Here is a 19,185-nt window from a genome sequence, read left to right as displayed (position 1 = left end):
ATTCAGAGGGAAGTTCTTGTCTAAATTATAAAGTGTTCTTGGGGGAATTTAAAGAGGAACTTCAGGAAAAATAAAGGAGTTCCCAGGTGATGTGCTTGAGGAATTACTTGTGGAATTTCTTGGGAAGTCACCGCCTTAATTCATTAAAAAATCGGGTGAATTTTTGAAGGAACTTCTTGAGGAATGACCAGAAGCATTGCAGAGCTATGGATGAAAAAAAATCCCTTGAGTTTTGTTGAAGAAATTTTAGGAGGAATATTCGGGGAAAATTTTAAAGGAATAAATTTCTATAAGAACACCCGGAAGAATTCCTACCTCAACACAATGCAGCGGAACGGCGACGGAAACGGCAAGGCGTTGCGCTGGAGCCTGACGTCTTGGAGGAACTTCCAGAGGATTCCCTGAAGGAACTTCTGAAGCAATTTCCGGAAGAATACCTGGAAAGAGTTCCGAAACAACTTCTGGGGAAACTTCAGAACTTAAATTTAAAATTTAAATTATTTATTTAATATTTATTTAAAATAAAAATTAAATATTTAATTAGAATTGAAATTAAACTTTAAATACAAATAAAAAACAAAAATGAAAAATAAAAAAAATATATAAATTAAACTTAAATTAAAACTTGAACTCGAGCTTGAACTTAACTTAAACGTAAACTTAACCTAAACCTCATCCTTAACCTTAACCTGAACCTAAGCCTTAACCCTAACCATAACCTTAACCTTAACATTAATCTTAACATTAAACTTAACATAAATCTTAAACTTAACCTGAACCTTAATCTTAAATTTAAACCTAAACAAAAACTTTTTGAACTGTAACTCAAATTTGAAAATGAAAATAAATTTAAAATTAAAATGAAATTAAAATTAAAATTAAAATTAAAATTAAAATTAAAATTAAAATTAAAATTAAAATTAAAATTAAAATTAAAATTAAAATTAAAATTAAAATTAAAATTAAAATTAAAATTAAAATTAAAATTAAAATTAAAATTAAAATTAAAATTAAAATTAAAATTAAAATTAAAATTAAAATTAAAATTAAAATTAAAATTAAAATTAAAATTAAAATTAAAATTAAAATTAAAATTAAAATTAAAATTAAAATTAAAATTAAAATTAAAATTAAAATTAAAATTAAAATTAAAATTAAAAATAAAATTAAAATTAAAATTAAAATTAAAATTAAAATTAAAATTGAAATTAAAATTAAAATTAAAATTAAAATTAAAATTAAAATTAAAATTAAAATTAAAATTAAAATTAAAATTAAAATTAAAATTAAAATTAAAATTAAAATTAAAATTAAAATTAAAATTAAAATTAAAATTAAAATTAAAATTAAAATTAAAATTAAAATTAAAATTAAAATTAAAATTAAAATTAAAATTAAAATTAAAATTAAAATTAAAATTAAAATTAAAATTAAAATTAAAATTAAAATTAAAATTAAAATTTAAATTTAAATTTAATTTTAATTTAAATTTAAATTTAAATTTAAATTTAAATTTAAATTTAAATTTAAATTTAAATTTAAATTTAAATTTAAATTTAAATTTAAATTTAAATTTAAATTTAAATTTAAATTTAAATTTAAATTAAAATTAAAATTAAAATTAAAATTAAAATTAAAATTAAAATTAAAATTAAAATTAAAATTAAAATTAAAATTAAAATTAAAATTAAAATTAAAATTAAAATTAAAATTAAAATTAAAATTAAAATTAAAATTAAAATTAAAATTAAAATTAAAATTAAAATTAAAATTAAAATTAAAATTAAAATTAAAATTAAAATTAAAATTAAAATTAAAATTAAAATTAAAATTAAAATTAAAATTAAAATTAAAATTAAAATTAAAATTAAAATTAAAATTAAAATTAAAATTAAAATTAAAATTAAAATTAAAATTAAAATTAAAATTAAAATTAAAATTAAAATTAAAATTAAAATTAAAATTAAAATTAAAATTAAAATTAAAATTAAAATTAAAATTAAATTAAAATTAAAATTAAAATTAAAATTAAAATTAAAATTAAAATTAAAATTAAAATTAAAATTAAAATTAAAATTAAAATTAAAATTAAAATTAAAATTAAAATTAAAATTAAAATAAAATTAAAATTAAAATTAAAATTAAAATTAAAATTAAAATTAAAATTAAAATTAAAATTAAAATTAAAATTAAAATTAAAATTAAAATTAAAATTAAAATTAAAATTAAAATTAAAATTAAAATTAAAATTAAAATTAAAATTAAAATTAAAATTAAAATTAAAATTAAAATTAAAATTAAAATTAAAATTAAAATTAAAATTAAAATTAAAATTAAAATTAAAAATAAAATTAAAATTAAAATTAAAATTAAAATTAAAATTGAAATTAAAATTAAAATTAAAATTAAAATTAAAATTAAAATTAAAATTAAAATTAAAATTAAAATTAAAATTAAAATTAAAATTAAAATTAAAATTAAAATTAAAATTAAAATTAAAATTAAAATTAAAATTAAAATTAAAATTGAATTAAAATTAAAATTAAAATTAAAATTAAAATTAAAATTAAAATTTAAATTAAAATTAAAATGAAAATGAAAATGAAAATTAAATTTAAATTAAATTAATTTAAATTTAAATTAATTAAATTTAAATTAAATTTAAATTTAAAATTTAAATTTAAATTTAAATTAAATTTAAATTTAAATTTTAATTAAATTAAAATTAAAATTAAAATTAAAATTAAAATTAAAATTAAAATTAAAATTAAAATTAAAATTAAAATTAAAATTAAAATTAAAATTAAAATTAAAATTAAAATTAAAATTAAAATTAAAATTAAAATTAAAATTAAAATTAAAATTAAAATTAAAATTAAAATTAAAATTAAAATTAAAATTAAAATTAAAATTAAAATTAAAATTAAAATTAAAATTAAAATTAAAATTAAAATTAAAATTAAAATTAAAATTAAAATTAAAATTAAAATTAAAATTAAAATTAAAATTAAAATTAAAATTAAAATTAAAATTAAAATTAAAATTAAAATTAAAATTAAAATTAAAATTAAAATTAAAATTAAAATTAAAATTAAAATTAAAATTAAAATTAAAATTAAAATTAAAATTAAAATTAAAATTAAAATTAAAATTAAAATTAAAATTAAAATTAAAATTAAAATTAAAATTAAAATTAAAATTAAAATTAAAATTAAAATTAAAATTAAAATTAAAATTAAAATTAAAATTAAAATTAAAATTAAAATTAAAATTAAAATTAAAATTAAAATTAAAATTAAAATTAAAATTAAAATTAAAATTAAAATTAAAATTAAAATTAAAATTAAAATTAAATTAAAATTAAAATTAAAATTAAAATTAAAATTAAAATTGAAATTAAAATTAAATTAATAATAAAATTAAAAGTAAAATTAAAATTAAAATTAAATTTAAAATTAAAATTGAAATTAAAATTAAAATTAAAATTGAAATTGAAATTGAAATTTTGAAATTGAAATTGAAATTGAAATTGAAATTGAAATTGAAATTAAGATTAAAATAAGGATTAAAATTAAGATTAAAATTAAGATTAAAATTAAAATTAAAATTAAAATTAAAATTAAAATTAAAATTAAAATTAAAATTAAAATTAAAATTAAAATTAAAATTAAAATTAAAATTAAATTTAAATTTTTCAATTTCAATTTCAATTTCAATTTCAATTTCAATTTCAATTTCAATTTCAATTTCAATTTCAATTTCAATTTCAATTTCAATTTCAATTTCAATTTCAATTTCAATTTCAATTTCAATTTCAATTTCAATTTCAATTTCAAGTTCAATTTCAATTTCAATTTCAATTTCAATTTCAATTTCAATTTCAATTTCAATTTCAATTTCAATTTCAATTTCAATTTCAATTTCAATTTCAATTTCAATTTCAATTTCAATTTCAATTTCAATTTCAATTTCAATTTCAATTTCAATTTCAATTTCAATTTCAATTTCAATTTCAATTTCAATTTCAATTTCAATTTCAATTTCAATTTCAATTTCAATTTCAATTTCAATTTCAATTTCAATTTCAATTTCAATTTCAATTTCAATTTCAATTTCAATTTCAATTTCAATTTCAATTTCAATTTCAATTTCAATTAAAATTTAAATTTAAATTTAAATTAAAATTTAAATTAAAATTAAAATTAAAATTAAAATTAAAATTAAAATTAAAATTAAAATTAAAATTAAAATTAAAATAAAATTTAAATTTAAAAATTAAAACTAAAATTAAATAAAAATAAAAATAAAAATTGAAATTGAAATTAAAATTAAAATTAAAATTAGAAATAAAATTAAAATTCAAATTCAAATTCAAATTCAAGTTTGAATTAAAATTTAAATTAAAATTCAAATTAAAATTAAAATTAAAATTCAAATTCAAATTTGAATTAAAATTTAAATTTAAATTTAAATTAAAACTAAAATTAAAATAAAATTGAAAATTAAAATTAAAATTGAAATTAAAATTCAATTTTTAATTAAAATTTAAATTTAAATTTAAATTTAGATTAAAATTAAAATTGAAATAAAAATAGAAAATAAAAATTAAAATTAGAATTAGAACTAAAATTTAAATTGAAATAAATTGTGAAGCAGGCCAAGTTCCAGTTGGAATGTAAAGCCGTGAAAGAAGAAAAAGAATATTTAAAATTAAAATTTTTACAAATCAAAATGTCATATATTAATTTATTACATTACTTGGTATGTTTGTTTTCCTTGAGCAGCCCTGTTCACACAATAATTATTACGAGGAATGAAACAACCCTGGCCTTCACCATGAATAGAATTTTTGATTTTGTGCTCACTCTGGTAACAATTTATTCAAAGCATCATTGTTAGCAATTAGCATACCTTCCGGTCAAATAAAGCTCTCCACGGTAATTGTTTGACGCATCAGCTCCCGGTTGGGCACCCGGAAACATTCGTGTCGCAAGACGCCAGATAAATTTCCAAGACTGTTTCTCTGTAATAAAACCAACCATTGAGCAATCCGGCAGGTGGTTTAAAACTGTCGGCGTTCAAAACTTACCTTTGAAACCGAAAATCCGTTCCATTACCGTCATTTTTTGGTGACGGTGACTGTTGTTTTTGGTGACGGTGACAAATTAGCGAAGCACAATCTGGCTCTTTTTCCGCTAGCCAGACACAGTTACCCGAATCAATTGAGTTGGAATACAATCACTAAATCACTCATCACTTCCTTTTTCACAGAGGTACACATTCTATATTTTTCTTCGGAGGTACACATTCCATTTCAATCAGAATTTGATTTCTAAGTTTAAACCTGCGACTTTGCCTGCGTGGCTAAAGGCGGCCATCTTCTTACTGCAGCAAAAGAAAATTTTCTGCCCAGCTGTCAGTTGAGGATGTTATTTTAGATGCTATTTCGCATTGTCGCGCGGTAAAAATACATAAAATTATGCGCAATGAAGTACTTCTAGAGGTAGTATTAAGTTTGATTTGCAACCTGCATGATGTGCACCATTTTGAATGTAGTCGAATGCGCAGTTGGACGGGTAATTTTATGTCAATTTCACGCAACGAATAAAATGTTTGGGTTCATTAGATATTACAACGAGCAATGTAATAATACATGGATTAGATGTGAAAATACATGAAATCTATTATTACATAGAATTTTCGGATACGTTTACGGTAGTTACGTCCCAGCATATTAATATTTTTTGCTGTGCACGAAGCCTGCGGCCTCTACTAAATATTATCTCTGCGGCCTGCGGTTCTCTACTAAATATTATCTTCGCTTGACGTTCTTCCGGCATACGAACAACGTGACCAGCCCACCGTAGTCTGCCGTGTTGTATAAGCTTAATAATATCCAGCCCTTTATACACCTGGTACAATTCGTGATTAATGCGACGCCGCCAGATACCGTTCTCCTGTTTACCGCCGAGTATTGTCCACAGCACCTTACGCTCAAACACTCCGAAAACTCTCCGATCAGCCTCCTTTAACGTCCATGTCTCATGGCCGTATAAAACCACCGGAAGAATCAGAGTAGTATACAGCGCGAGTTTTGTTTTCGTTTGCAGACTACGGGACTTAAGCTGGTTACGAAGTCCGTAATAAGCCCTATTTGCAGCTGCAATACGCCTTTTCACCTCGCGGGTAACATCATTATCGCACGTCACTAATGTTCCAAGATACACAAATTCTTCTACCACTTCAAATTTTTCACCATCCAGCACCATTTCGCTACCACCACCAATAATGAACCCACGTTGATTGCCAGCGACCATGTACTTCGTTTTGCTGGTATTGATCGTGAGTCCAATCCTCGCTGTCTCCCTCTTAAAAGGCACAAAAGCCTTTTCCACGGCACGGCGATCAATCCCGATAATATCGATATCGTCCGCAAATCCCAGGAGCATATGCGATCTTGTGATATAAGTACCGATTCTTTGCACAATCGAGTGTTATATTGAACAGTACATTCAAGAGTGCATCACCCTGCTTCAATCCATCTAAGGTAACAAATGACGTCGATATTTCATCCGCAACCCTTACACTTGATTTCGATCCCTCCAACGTTATACGAATCAACCGTATCAGTTTCGCCGGAAAACAATGTTCAAGCATAATTTGCCATAATTCATTCCGTTTAACTGAATCAATACAAAAAAAAAAAAATAATCAATAAACAGATGATGTGTCTGCAAGTTGTACTCCCGGAATTTATCCTCGGTAATTGGATCACTCCAGTCTGTACCTTTTCTTAAAGAGAGGGCAAATGGGGCCATCCAACCAGCTAGCAGGCATTTCTTCGTCTTCCCATATTTTCGACATAATATGGTGCAGAACTTCATAAAGCTGCTCACTGCCATGTTTGAGAAGTTCAGCCGGGAGCTGGTCCATCCCCCCAGCCTTATTGTTCTTCAGCTCTTTAACAGCTTTTTTAACCTCATCTAGTGCAGGCGACTCCACAGCTTGTCCATCGTCGCTAATATTTATTCTGTTCACCGATGCACCGTCACTTCCACTATTCAACAATGTCTCGAAGTGTTGCTTCCACCTGGCAGCCACTTCGGTTTTATCTGACAGCAAATTCCCTTGTTGGTCGTTGCACATGACGGGAGACGGCGCTGTCTTTCTCCGCACGCCATTGACAGGCTCATAAAACCTCCGCATATCTTTCTGCTCCATTCTTTCATGCTCCTCGCTAATCACTTGTTCTTCATATTCTCTCTTCCTCTTGAGGTGGGTTCGTTTTTCGGCTGCTCTTGCTTCCTTGTACAGATCTCCATTCGATCGGGTACCCGACACCAACATCCGGCTTCTGGCAACGTTCTTCTCGTCTGTCACTCTCTGACACTCCATATCGAACCAACCCGTCCTGGGTCGCCTCTGTGCAGTGCCTACCACTTCTCGTGCTGTTGTGCTCACCGCTCCATGGATCGAATCAACGATCTATGGTTGATGTTGTCGCTAACGTTGATTGCACTTATCCGTTCGTCGAGCTTCTGGCGGTACTCAGCCGATACTCATTCCGCCGACAATCGCTGGATATTGTAACGCATCGTTCGCTGTGATCTTTCGTCCGATACAGTTGACAACCGTAGTCGAATTTTACTGACAACGAGATAGTGATCAGAGTCAATGTTCGGACCTCTGAATGTTCGCACATCGATAACATCCGAGAAATAGCGCCCATCCACTAGAACATGGTCTATCAGGTTGCAAGTTTCACCATTTGGGTGTCTCCAAGTGTGCTTTCGGATGCTCTTTCGTGCAAAGTAGGTGCTACTGATGGCCATCCCTTAGGCAGCAGCGAAATTTACTAGCCGTAGGCCGTTGTCTTTGGTAGCGGAGTGAAGGCTCTCCCTACCGATTATGGGACGGAAAAAAGTCCTCTCTACCGACCTGAGCGTTAGCGTCTCCGATAACAATTTTCACATCTTGCTTTGGACACTTTCCATAGGCTTTATCAAGACATTCATAAAACGTGTCCTTCACGTGGTCGGATTTATCGTTTGGCGGTGCGTATACTTTGGTTAGGCTGTAATTGAAGAATTTGCCCCGTATCCTCAACACACAGATTCGTTCGTAATGGGTTTCCACCGCATCATTCGCTTGATGTGCTTACCCATCACTACGAAACCAACTCCATGCTCTGCTTTTCCGCTGCCGCTGTGATAATATATTTGAATGCAGTGTTGATCGTTGGGTCCACGGCTCGGAATTCACGTTCTCCGGATCTAGGCCATCGGACTTCTTGAATAGCGGCCACGTTCACTCCAACCTTCTGCAGTTCACGAGCCAGAAGGCTCACTCGTCCAGGTTCATTTAGGGTCCTGACATTCCAGGTACCGAGTTTCCAATCATAATCCTTATTTCGTTGCCGGGTCGGTTGCCAAAAATAACGTTCTCTTTTTCTTCTATCTCCATTTTTTCGTGGAATTCGAGCTACCTTACCGGGGTCGCGTTACCTACATCGCGCTGGTGGGGCTGCCACCTTAGGTATAGCTGACGCGATACAGCATTTCGTTGATCAGCCGCTGGGTACCAGGCAGACGCTGTTTGAGCCGCACCTCCTGGTGAACAGACGCTCGAGACGTACCTTCTCACTCTAGCTGATGTCAGAAGGACAACAGTGCCCAGGCTGCACTACCAGCTAAGTACACAACCCTTAGCTGGCGGTCTTTTGTCATCGGACGACCCGTGGAAGCGTGAGATAGGAACTTGTGGGGACCAGAGCTCTGTTGGGCACTGCTTCCTTGGTGTCAACCCACCATCTTGCAGCCCTCAGCTCAGAAACATTCAAAAAATTGTGGGAATATATGGGAAAGGTCGGCACTTCATCCCATAGCTCCTATTTCTATCTCATCAAAGACAAAGCGATGAAAAGGAATTTGGTGTATTTCTTATTTTTGTGATTTGTTTCAGCAGTGAGCACGCATGTTAGCAAAACGAAGCGACGAGTTTAGTGCTGTATTTCTTTGTTTTGCGATGAGATGAATATATGTTCAGTGAGATGAAAAACGGAACAGTTCCCCTAGTTGCCACTGCCTTTCTGGCGCGACAATATTATTGGCCACTGCTTTGCAAGATGGGGCCCTCCAGAGCCTAGCGGTAAGATGCGCGGCTATAAGGCAATACCATGCTGAGGATGGCGATTCCCGGTGCCGGTCTACGCATTCTTCGGTTTGGATGTAATGCCAATAATAAGACGAAGAAGACTGCCTTGCAAGCGCAATTTTAGGAACAAAAATTTTGAATCAAAGTTCTTTTAATTTGGTTCTGCGTAAAAAAATCAAATAAACAACTCATATAGAGGAGACTGGGGAGACTTGATCCCCTTTTCTGATTTCCGATGTATCACAGCCAAAAATAAATAAACATACGCGATTTCCACACAGACCCTCTAAGAAATATAGTATTTAACTTTACTGATGTATTATAGTCCTTAAATTATTGTTTTTATTGATACACAATCGATTTTTTGGAGTGCTGTCAAAAATCGATTTTCGAAATATTCGGGGGAAATTGATCCCTCTCCAAGAACTTGCTTTGATAAAATTGTTCCTTCAAAATACGCGGAATTTTCGAATTGCTGTGCGTATACGTGAACGATTTTTGTTATTGAATTCAACAGCACATGCAATTTTAAAATTTGGGGAGACTTGATCCTCTTTTTATGATATCTACGCAATAAATAATGTTTCCTGACAACCCTTCATCAAATCTGTCAAATCTACAAAAAATTAGAAGCCTGAGAATAGATTTACATTTTTTGAATTCTTTCACCAAATTTTTGTATGGGTGACTAATGGGGGATCAAATGTCCCCATATTGAGGCAATAACTTCAAATCCAAATATCCTAAAACTTTGATGGAATGTTAACATTTTCATCAGTACAGATCATTAGGCATATTTATGGCTTTGTGCTGTGAAAAAACGAAAGCATTTGGTCATTGTTATGAAAAGTTGTTCAAATTTTGCTTGGCCAATAAAAAAATCTTTAGGAAGGTCAAAACATACAAACCACCCTGTAGAATAAATAAGGTTGTCAATCCAAAAAATAACTCACCACATAAAGGTCATTTGTCTAGAGGATCTATACTAAAAAATACGCTAGAACAGAACTACTTTAGTTCTCGATAAAACAGGGGGTGATCAAGTCTCCCCGGGGATCAAGTCTACCCACCTTCCCCTACTTATTTATTTTTTATTTTTTTCGATACTTCTCCAAAATCTTATGTCGTATTTCAACGTTATATTTCCACAGATGTCAACGAGTGTGAGAACCCTTCCATTGTCGAGCTGTGTCCTCACGGATGTGAAAATCTTCACGGGTCATACCGATGCCGCCAACCGGAACTTAGCACCACTGAAGCAGCTCCAACTGAAGAAGAAAACGAGGAGGATGGCGATGATGGCTACGATGATGATGAGGAGGAAGTGGACCGACAGGATAATGAACTCGATTGGCCGACGACGTTGTCCTCAACAACCACAACGAAACTTCCTGAAATTAAGCACGAAACGCTCCCAGAACAAACCATCCCGGACGATGAAGATAACGACGAGGATGGTGACGATGACGATGATGATAATGGCCAATTGAACAACGAACTGGAAACTCATTCGTCTCATACACCGGAAATCGATAGATCAATGACTGACGACTACGATGATGCCGATGAAGACAACAAAGGGCAACCAGAGTCTGATAGGCAACTGCATGAAGTGGAAATCCATCATCCCCATCGACATCACCACGGGGAGGAGAAAGAAGCTTTGCCTGCGGAAAATGAAATCGAGCCCAAGGTGGGAGAACTTCCTGGCAATCATCCACCTTCTTCAACGAGTGATGATGCGGAGGACGAAGATGGTGACGATGATGACGATTATCAGGAACCAGATACGGAGGCACCTTTAATTCCGATAACAACATCCACCAGCACGACGACTGTCGCTCCGCTTTTGTGCAGAGAAGGATTACGGTTGAACTCCAATGGAGAATGCGAAGGTTAGTATTGATTTTATGTTTGTAAGCATTCGTTGTATCATTCATAGAAAATCCGATTTTGATAAATTCGATACAATATTTTGTTTGTCTAGTCAATAGACCAAAGTTATTTACACTCAGCCTTCATCTTTTCAAAAAGGAATAGGAAAAACACTTCTTCCAATAAGCTCTTGCCAGTACCAGCAGCTGTTGGTATGCAGTTTAGTACCTACACAATGTGCTACAACAGAACACCGTCCTATGGTTAATTGATTTTCGCACTCCAATACAAACTAGCATTATGTCGCTTTTATGAAATCTAAAGCCATTTCGGACATGGAACGGAACAAAGCGGAAGCAGTCTATACAACCTGAATTCATTCGGAATTTTGTCCTGCCATCAGGAAGCAACGCTTATCGCCAGCAGAGTACGACTGCCGTGAGTCGCCTACCGACCATGCCGCCGTGTATGTGGGTGCGCTTCGCGTCGTTCGAGTTGTTTTAGATTCAATTTTCAGTTCTTCCACAAACTCCGGTTCTTCTCGGAATTCTATTGGAAGGCTGTATCGGACCATGCAGAGCTGTGGCCACACGGCACGACAAGCTCGCAGCCCGACAAACTGCTTTTCTAGTGTGAACTACCCTCACATATTCACGGTGACATTTATCAGCTTGGAAACACGCAGTGCACCGAGGTCGCACACTCGGTCCTGGTGAGCAACGTTGTTGTGATTCAGGAAACACGGGTGAGCCAACAACCGCCAAGCATGTTAATTGTTGTTGTAATTTGTAACGGGCGGTGCGATTCCGGAACCGAAAGAAGTCCCCGTCTTGGGCCCAGTGCGTAGGCTTAGCCAGATACAAGGGTGTACATTAGGGTGGCTCAAAAAACACTTTTTCAAATTTTTTGATGGGCCGCCCTCTTATTCGGTTCTATTCGACGCCCTGATGCTCTGGACAAAATTTCAGCCAAATCGGTCAACGTTTAGGTAGTGCTAAACTCGTTGAAAGTTTATATGGAAAAATGTATGCAGAAACATCCAAAAACAGTGATTTGCAGTTGGACGGCACAATTTACGATCAAGAACCATAATACTCATTCAGTTCTTGTAAAATAAAGTACAGAATGTTATGCTGAAAACCGCGAGAAGATTAGAGTTTATTACACAAAGATATTAGCATTTTACTGGAGTGTTGTAGGGGTGAATTTATTTCTTTTCAAAGGTAAAAGAAACGAAATTTGCTCAAACCCCACTGCAGAGAAATTCTAATAACTCAGCCGGGCAAACTCGAATCTTTTCGCGGTTCTCTGCATAACATTCTGTATTAAATTCTCCAAGATCTGGATGAGTATCATAGTTCTTCATCGTAAGTTGTGTAGTCCAGCAGCTAATTACTGTTTTTGGATGTTTCTGCATACATTTTTCCATATAAACTTCCAACGAGTTTAGCACCGCCCAAACGTTGACCGATTTGGCTGAAATTTTGTCCAGAGCATCAGAGCATCAAATAGAACCGAATAAGAGGCGGCCCATCAAAAAAATTGAAAAAAGTTTTTCCCATACTAATTTGAGCCACCCTAGTGTACATGTTTCACTCGTGTATGGATCGAGAGCGTGGGGGCGGAAAGCGTGGCAGATACCAGAGAGCGGAAGCGCTGTTTGCAATGTTGAACAGATTTGCATGCCTAAAATAACTGCCAACGTGGTGCTCGGGGTGGAGCAGATTATGATACTGGTAAATTTTGGTTGCAGAATCGACGTCGCTTGGCCAGGTTGGTGGTCGCAAATGTTAGCTTCATAGTTTGCAATAATGGTCAGAATAATGCTGGCTATTACAAAGAGTTTGTATTTTATAGAATAGCTTTTGCGATCATTTAGAAAACGATATAACAGGTTTCACTCGTTTACAGAAAACTGATTCGAATAGGTTTACAAATTATGAAGAAGATGGTGCATTGAACCAAATCGAATCATATAAGGTATAAATCAATAGTAAAAGCCGTAAGGTGCAATTAGTTTGTGGATAAACTTTACATATGTTTCGGTTTCCCATTTTCTAAACTAATATACGCGGATCTCATGCGAAAACTATTTTAGGAATTCCTTTGGAAACCATCGGGAATTCTATTTTCTCGTGAATTTCCAACATTCCAGGAAAAAATACAAAAATTTCTTTATAGATTTCTATTGGAATTTCCGAAGAAACTCCTGGAGAAATTTCTGACATTCTTAAATTTTTCCAAGAATTGCTTTGCATATTCCTCCAATAATATGAGACAGTTATGCTTGCGGCAGCAACATAATAAATTCTAGAAATAATCAGGACTTGAAATGATCTTTGCGGATAGAATACTCAAATAATTTGAGAAATTTATTACGATTCTCAAGACAATATTGCTTTCTTAAGATTGTTTAAGGATAACTAAAAAGCATGACATACATGTTTGAATTCTCGAGTATCGAACATTTTTACAAGCTACCAGCAGATCACAGAAATTTGTATAAATTTTCAATTATTTCAATCAATTATTGCTAACTGATATGATTTTTAATAACTTTCAGAAATGGTTATGGATCTAGCGATCCAAAGCGATCTTCTATGAAATCGTATGACTGTCAAAGAACCTTTTGAGAGCTCAGAATTCCTTACGGATCAGATTTCAAGCGGGCTTTGTGATACTTGTGGTTCCCCAGATTTCAATGAATCTTTTGAAGTTTGTAGAAAACCTTTCTCCTATGGAATAATTCGTTCAATTGTCAAATAATCATTTCGGATGCTGAGCTCCAAAATGTTTAGTATTCATTCATTTCATTTATTTAGTTAACATCTAAACAGATAACACTGAATCAACAATTTGACGCCACAATACACGGTTCGAGGCCGCATCTCTCCATCCTCGGATACGCCCCACGCTCGCCAAGTCGTTCTGCACCTGGTCTGCCCTGTTTAGTATGGTAAACTTCTAGTGCAAAGGCTTTTCTACAACTCTGTCTAATAGTTTGTTGTTTGAATTCTACTTATGACGCTTTAAGTGCCAGTTGCAGTAACTAAAACTTATTTTTTTATACTATATAGGTATAATAGCCCTATATAGGTATGGGGGCCCTCCTTAGCCGTGTGGTAAGACGCGCGGCTTCAAAGCAAGACTATGCTGAGGGTGGCTGGGTTCGATTCCCGGTGCCGGTCCAGGCAATTTTTGGATTGGAAATTATCTCGACTTTCCTGGGCATAAAAGTATCATCGTGCTAGCCTCATGATATACGAATGCAAAAATGGTAACCTGGCTTAGAAACCTCGCAGTTAATAACTGTGGAAGTGCTTAATGAACACTAAGCTGCGAGGCGGCTCTGTCCCAGTGTGGGGATGTAATGCCAATAAGAAGAAGAAGGTATAATAGCCCTGTTTGTCTGTCCGGTGACTAGCCAACCAGACGCAGCACACGGGGAAATTCTCACAAAAATAAAATATTTGACACTTCAATTCTTTTTTTTACTATCAGATGCAGAAAACAAAACCAGTGACAAGCTTAGACAACCTGAAACAGCATTTGATGAATAAAAGCATAGACAACAGACGTTGAAAATTTTGGTTTATTTTAATGCATACCGTTTATAATGAAAAAAAAAAACACTTGCCACGGGCGCTATTGCGTTCACAAATAAACTAGTCATTTAATATAAGTAACTGCAACTAGCACATTACCTCAGTTTTTAGTGAAAATCAAACAACGATTTGTAAGGCAGAGTTGTAGAAAAATCTTCAGATACGAAGTCCACAATACTACACATTTTGAAATTCAACCTCTCAAATGAGCTAATATTGACAAATTACTAAATGATTGAACCCAAATTACTAAATGATCGAAAACATCCTTGCTGTAGATATTTTAAACGTTTTTGGGATTATAAACTGCTCAAAGTCCAATCAGCCCAAAGAACAATCTGTAGTACATTCCTTTAGGATCTTAGAAATCTCTATGATTACTCTAAAGACTCCGATCAATTTTGAAATCACAATTTAATAACATACAGATTTTTGCCAGCTAATGACTTCATATGTTGTACCAATAATCATGGGTAGGGCAATGCTTTGACTGTCCCACCAATGAAAATTCATGCGTAGGACATATCCTACTCTGCCGTAGTCTGAGAAAGTGACGTAAGCGCCAAATTACAACATGCATGTTTTCCATTTCTCTTTTGAAGAGCTCGACGAGTACTATTCGTTAACACCATTTTTGGAAAATGGCGTATATGTCACTTTTCCAGATTACGGCAGTACTTGTCCCACCCACTCGCGGCGCCACTGCCACACATAATAATGATGGTATATGAACAATGAAATAGAAAGGGAATAGGCGTGATGAAGCTTTACTTTGCCACCGAAAAGTGAATCCTATAACTGGCTCATAACTAATCATTAGTACATGATAGATAATAACAGTTAGTTTGGAAATGATTAAGCCACTTGTTAGAAAGAGGAATGACAATTCAATAGAATAAATGTACGAACAGTTTCCACTTTTTACAAGACATAACTTACATTGAGTTTGATAGTATGGACACAGAACAAAAACCATGAAGTACCAATAACATAGGCAAACAAAGTAATTCAACGAACACATACTTCATACCTTCTGATTATAAAGACAAGAATGACATCGTACAGATCAATCTATAGAGAATAAAATAATGGGAGTGAATATCTATTAAAGTTGTGAATATAATTTCTTTTGAGCCAGTTCAACAGTGTTTTAATGCACGGCATGATCCTTGTACGGCTGGAAAAATGCTTCAAAAGTTATTACCTTGTCATTTTTATAAATCGGGGATTGAATATTTTCTTATATTTGATAAAAAAAAATTCCGACTCAGTTTCTACAATGTAGCAGTGGGCAACATGTTCCATGTGAGTTGAAAAAACTGCTTCGGTCGATTTTGAACGCGTAACATGACAATAGACATCTAAAGACCAAACTGACAAAATGATTTGAATCTGACAAGAAAATGACAAAAAGGACTTTAAACTATTACGATGTTAGTTAGATTAGACCTCTCTGACCATTTATGAACGTAATTCCCTTTGATTCAGTTGCAACAGCGTCTTTTTGGACGACATGTTCCGTGTACGGCTGGCAAACTGATTCGAAAGAAATTATGTAACGGTATCATCAAAGGCCTGGTGCAGAGGTTTCTACTCTATTCAGAGTTCCATGAAAAATCTTTCGGAAAATAGTTGAAGAATGAAATAAGAAATCGTAATGGAATTTTCGGAGGAGTTTCTAACGGACATCCCAAAGCATTTCCTGAAGGAATTTCGAAAGAAACTTCTAAAGGAATTCTCGAAGAAATTTCCAAAAAAGATTCTTATAAGAGTTTCTAAATGATTTTCTGAAAAAAATCGCGAAAGAATGCTCAAAGGACATTCCAAAGGAACTTCAAAAGAGGTATGACTAAAAGAATTCCTAAAAGATTTTCCGAAAGAACTCTTGGAGGCAGTTCTAGGGGAATTTCTAAGGAATTCCAATTCCGAGGTGATTTCTTGAGAAATTACTGAAAGAATTCCTAAAATACATTCCCATAAAACCACCAAATGCACTGCCGAAGAAACACCTAGCGAAATTTTCAAAGGTACATATTCCTAAAGAAATTCCAGAAGGATTTATCTTGAGGGAATCTCTGAAGGTATTCCTAGAACAATTTCCTCAGGTAAACCTAGGTATACTGCCTGTAACGCCTGTAACCTGTAGTATGAATAGGAAACTCAGCAAAGATGAGACATTTGTGTGATTTGAGGTAGTATACCTTATGAAGGAATTTTCGAACGAACTTCTAAAGAAATAAATTTCCAAAATAATGATTCCGAGTTCCTATTGAATTTTTGAAATTATTTCTAATTCTTTCTTTGAACTTTCGAAGAAATACCTTGAGGAACTTTCAAAGTAATTTCTGGATATATGTTCGAAGTAATTTCCTAGGGATTTTCTGAAAAATCGTTGTAGGAAATTCCGAAAGAATATCTAAAGAAATACGTTCAGACATTTAGGAATGTCAGAAATATCTTCAGGATTTGATTTAGGAATTCCTTTACGCATTATTTTAGGAATTTCTTTGAACTTTTTATCGGAATTACTTACGGAAAATCCTTCGGAAATTCCTTCAGGGGTACATACGGAAAATAATATAGGTAATTAATTCGAAAATTCATTAAGGAGAAATCCTTCGGGGTTCTCTTTAGGAATTTCTTTGGAAAGTCCAACTTTCATTTAGGAAATTCCCTTCGAAATTTTTTCATTAGTTCCTTCGGAAATTCTCTTACGAATAATTTTGGGAATTCCTTCGAAAATTCTTTGGGAAATTCCTTTAGTAAATCCGTTCAGAATTCCTTTGGAAGTTTGCTTTGATTTCCTACGGAAAACATTTAGGAAATTTCTATAAGAATACCTATGGAAATTGTTTCAGGAAAACCTTTCAAAGTTCCTTTCATGAATTTCTTCATGAATTCCTTTGGAAAATGCTCTAGGAATTCATGCGAAAATTTAATTAGGAACTCTTTCATTTTTTAAGGGATTGCTTCAGTAATTACTTTAGGAATTGCTTAAATGAATTTCTTCAGTTATTCCTTAAGAAAACCCTTCCTAACTATAGGAAGAAATTCATGGAATTCCTTCGAAATCTCTCTTAGGAATTTCTTCAGAACTTCATCTAGTTCTTTCGAAAATTTCCTCGCATATTCCTCCGGAAATATAATTAAAAAAATCCTTAAGACCTTCGCATATTTTTTTATAAATTATAGTGATTATCACAATTGGGGGATTTTTTTCCTCATAACAATTTTGGCGTACATAATTAAATTTCGGGAAAATATTCGATTTGGTGGTACATGAGATTGTTCTTTTAAACCTGGGAGAAATTGTGGAAAGATTGAACGGGTACTGAAATGAATTCCCTCAAACATATGCACTTTACGATCCAATCATAATACAGAAATAGGTGGTTGAAATTCAAAAGATTGCCAAAACTTATTAGGGCATCCAGGATCCATAGGGGAGGAGGTTCGGTTGTGGGCACACCTACGTATCTTTTCACAGATAACAGATGCTGACAACCGTTATTAGTTTGCTATTGTAACATGATGTTTTGTGCTCAATATCAAACCGGATGGAGATCTCTACTTTGAACTAGGGACAAATGATTTTTTTTTACAAAAAAAAACAACACGAAAGTTTTTTTGGCCTTTTTTAAAGTGTCATAAATTGAAGTGATTTAATTCAAAAAGTGAGTTCCGACCCGAGCAGGAGCGACGACCTCGATAACAGAAATTGGTATGATTTAGCTTTGCATAAGAGGTAAAATACCAAAAAATAATACCAAAAACTTATATGCAGAATACTTGAGGAATACCATGCTTAGGTATTTCGATACCAAACGAATAACAATTGGTTATGCATTTGGTATTGAAATTCAATTTAATAACTGTGTTTGTTATGGATTAAGTATTGTGCATATTAGTTTTTGGTATTATTCCTTTGGTATTGTACCTCTTATCCAGGGCTAGTTCATAACAGAGTATGGTATCAATAACAGAAATAAGTATTATTGAGCCAATTTCTCCTGCTCGGGAATGCATATTTATACAGTAAATTTAATCTATTTTGAGGCTCAATGACGAATGCCATTAAAATTTTAGCGCGAAATATTTTTTCTTCATTTTCCAAATTAGCTGCGAAATTTGCTAAATTAATGATTTCGTGTGTGTTACTTCTACGTGAAGTTAAACGATTTACAATGATATGGAAATGCTAATATCATCTTCCTTGGACTGCCATGTTCATGATAGGGGAGGCGAAGAATATAGTATGGATAGTTCCGTTAGGATATATCAGCTTCCACACTGATATTCTTTTCATATACGGGAGCTTGGCAGAAGGAAGGTCGTGCGATATGTGCCATCACAAATATTGCCCTCCGCTCGCTTTCAAATCGACTTCTATAAAAACATTCTTCATGCCTGCCGTATCCTAACGGAACTATCCAGACTATACTTTCGCCTCTAATGCTATCATGAACATGTACGTCCAAGTTTGGAAGATGATATTAGCATTTCCATATCATTGCGAAATTTGGTTGTGGGCACCTTTATTGGTTCGGTTATG

At 32.1% G+C, this 19,185-nt stretch overlaps 1 protein-coding gene across 3 annotated transcripts in view; it reads left to right on the top strand.

Annotated features, from left to right (window-relative positions):
• Positions 1 to 19,185, top strand: part of LOC134217628 (fibrillin-1-like) — a 355,498-nt gene that overhangs the window by 273,668 nt on the left and 62,645 nt on the right. For all 3 annotated transcript variants that reach the window (XM_062696431.1, XM_062696430.1, XM_062696429.1), the window contains one exon: positions 10,305 to 11,048. In XM_062696431.1, the coding sequence (XP_062552415.1) occupies positions 10,305 to 11,048 (744 nt within the window). The remainder of the gene's footprint in view (positions 1 to 10,304; positions 11,049 to 19,185) is intronic.

The sequence above is a fragment of the Armigeres subalbatus genome, chromosome 2, assembly GCF_024139115.2.
Source record: "Armigeres subalbatus isolate Guangzhou_Male chromosome 2, GZ_Asu_2, whole genome shotgun sequence".
NCBI lineage: Eukaryota > Metazoa > Arthropoda > Insecta > Diptera > Culicidae > Armigeres > Armigeres subalbatus.
This window is presented reverse-complemented; position numbering and strand designations above follow the sequence as displayed.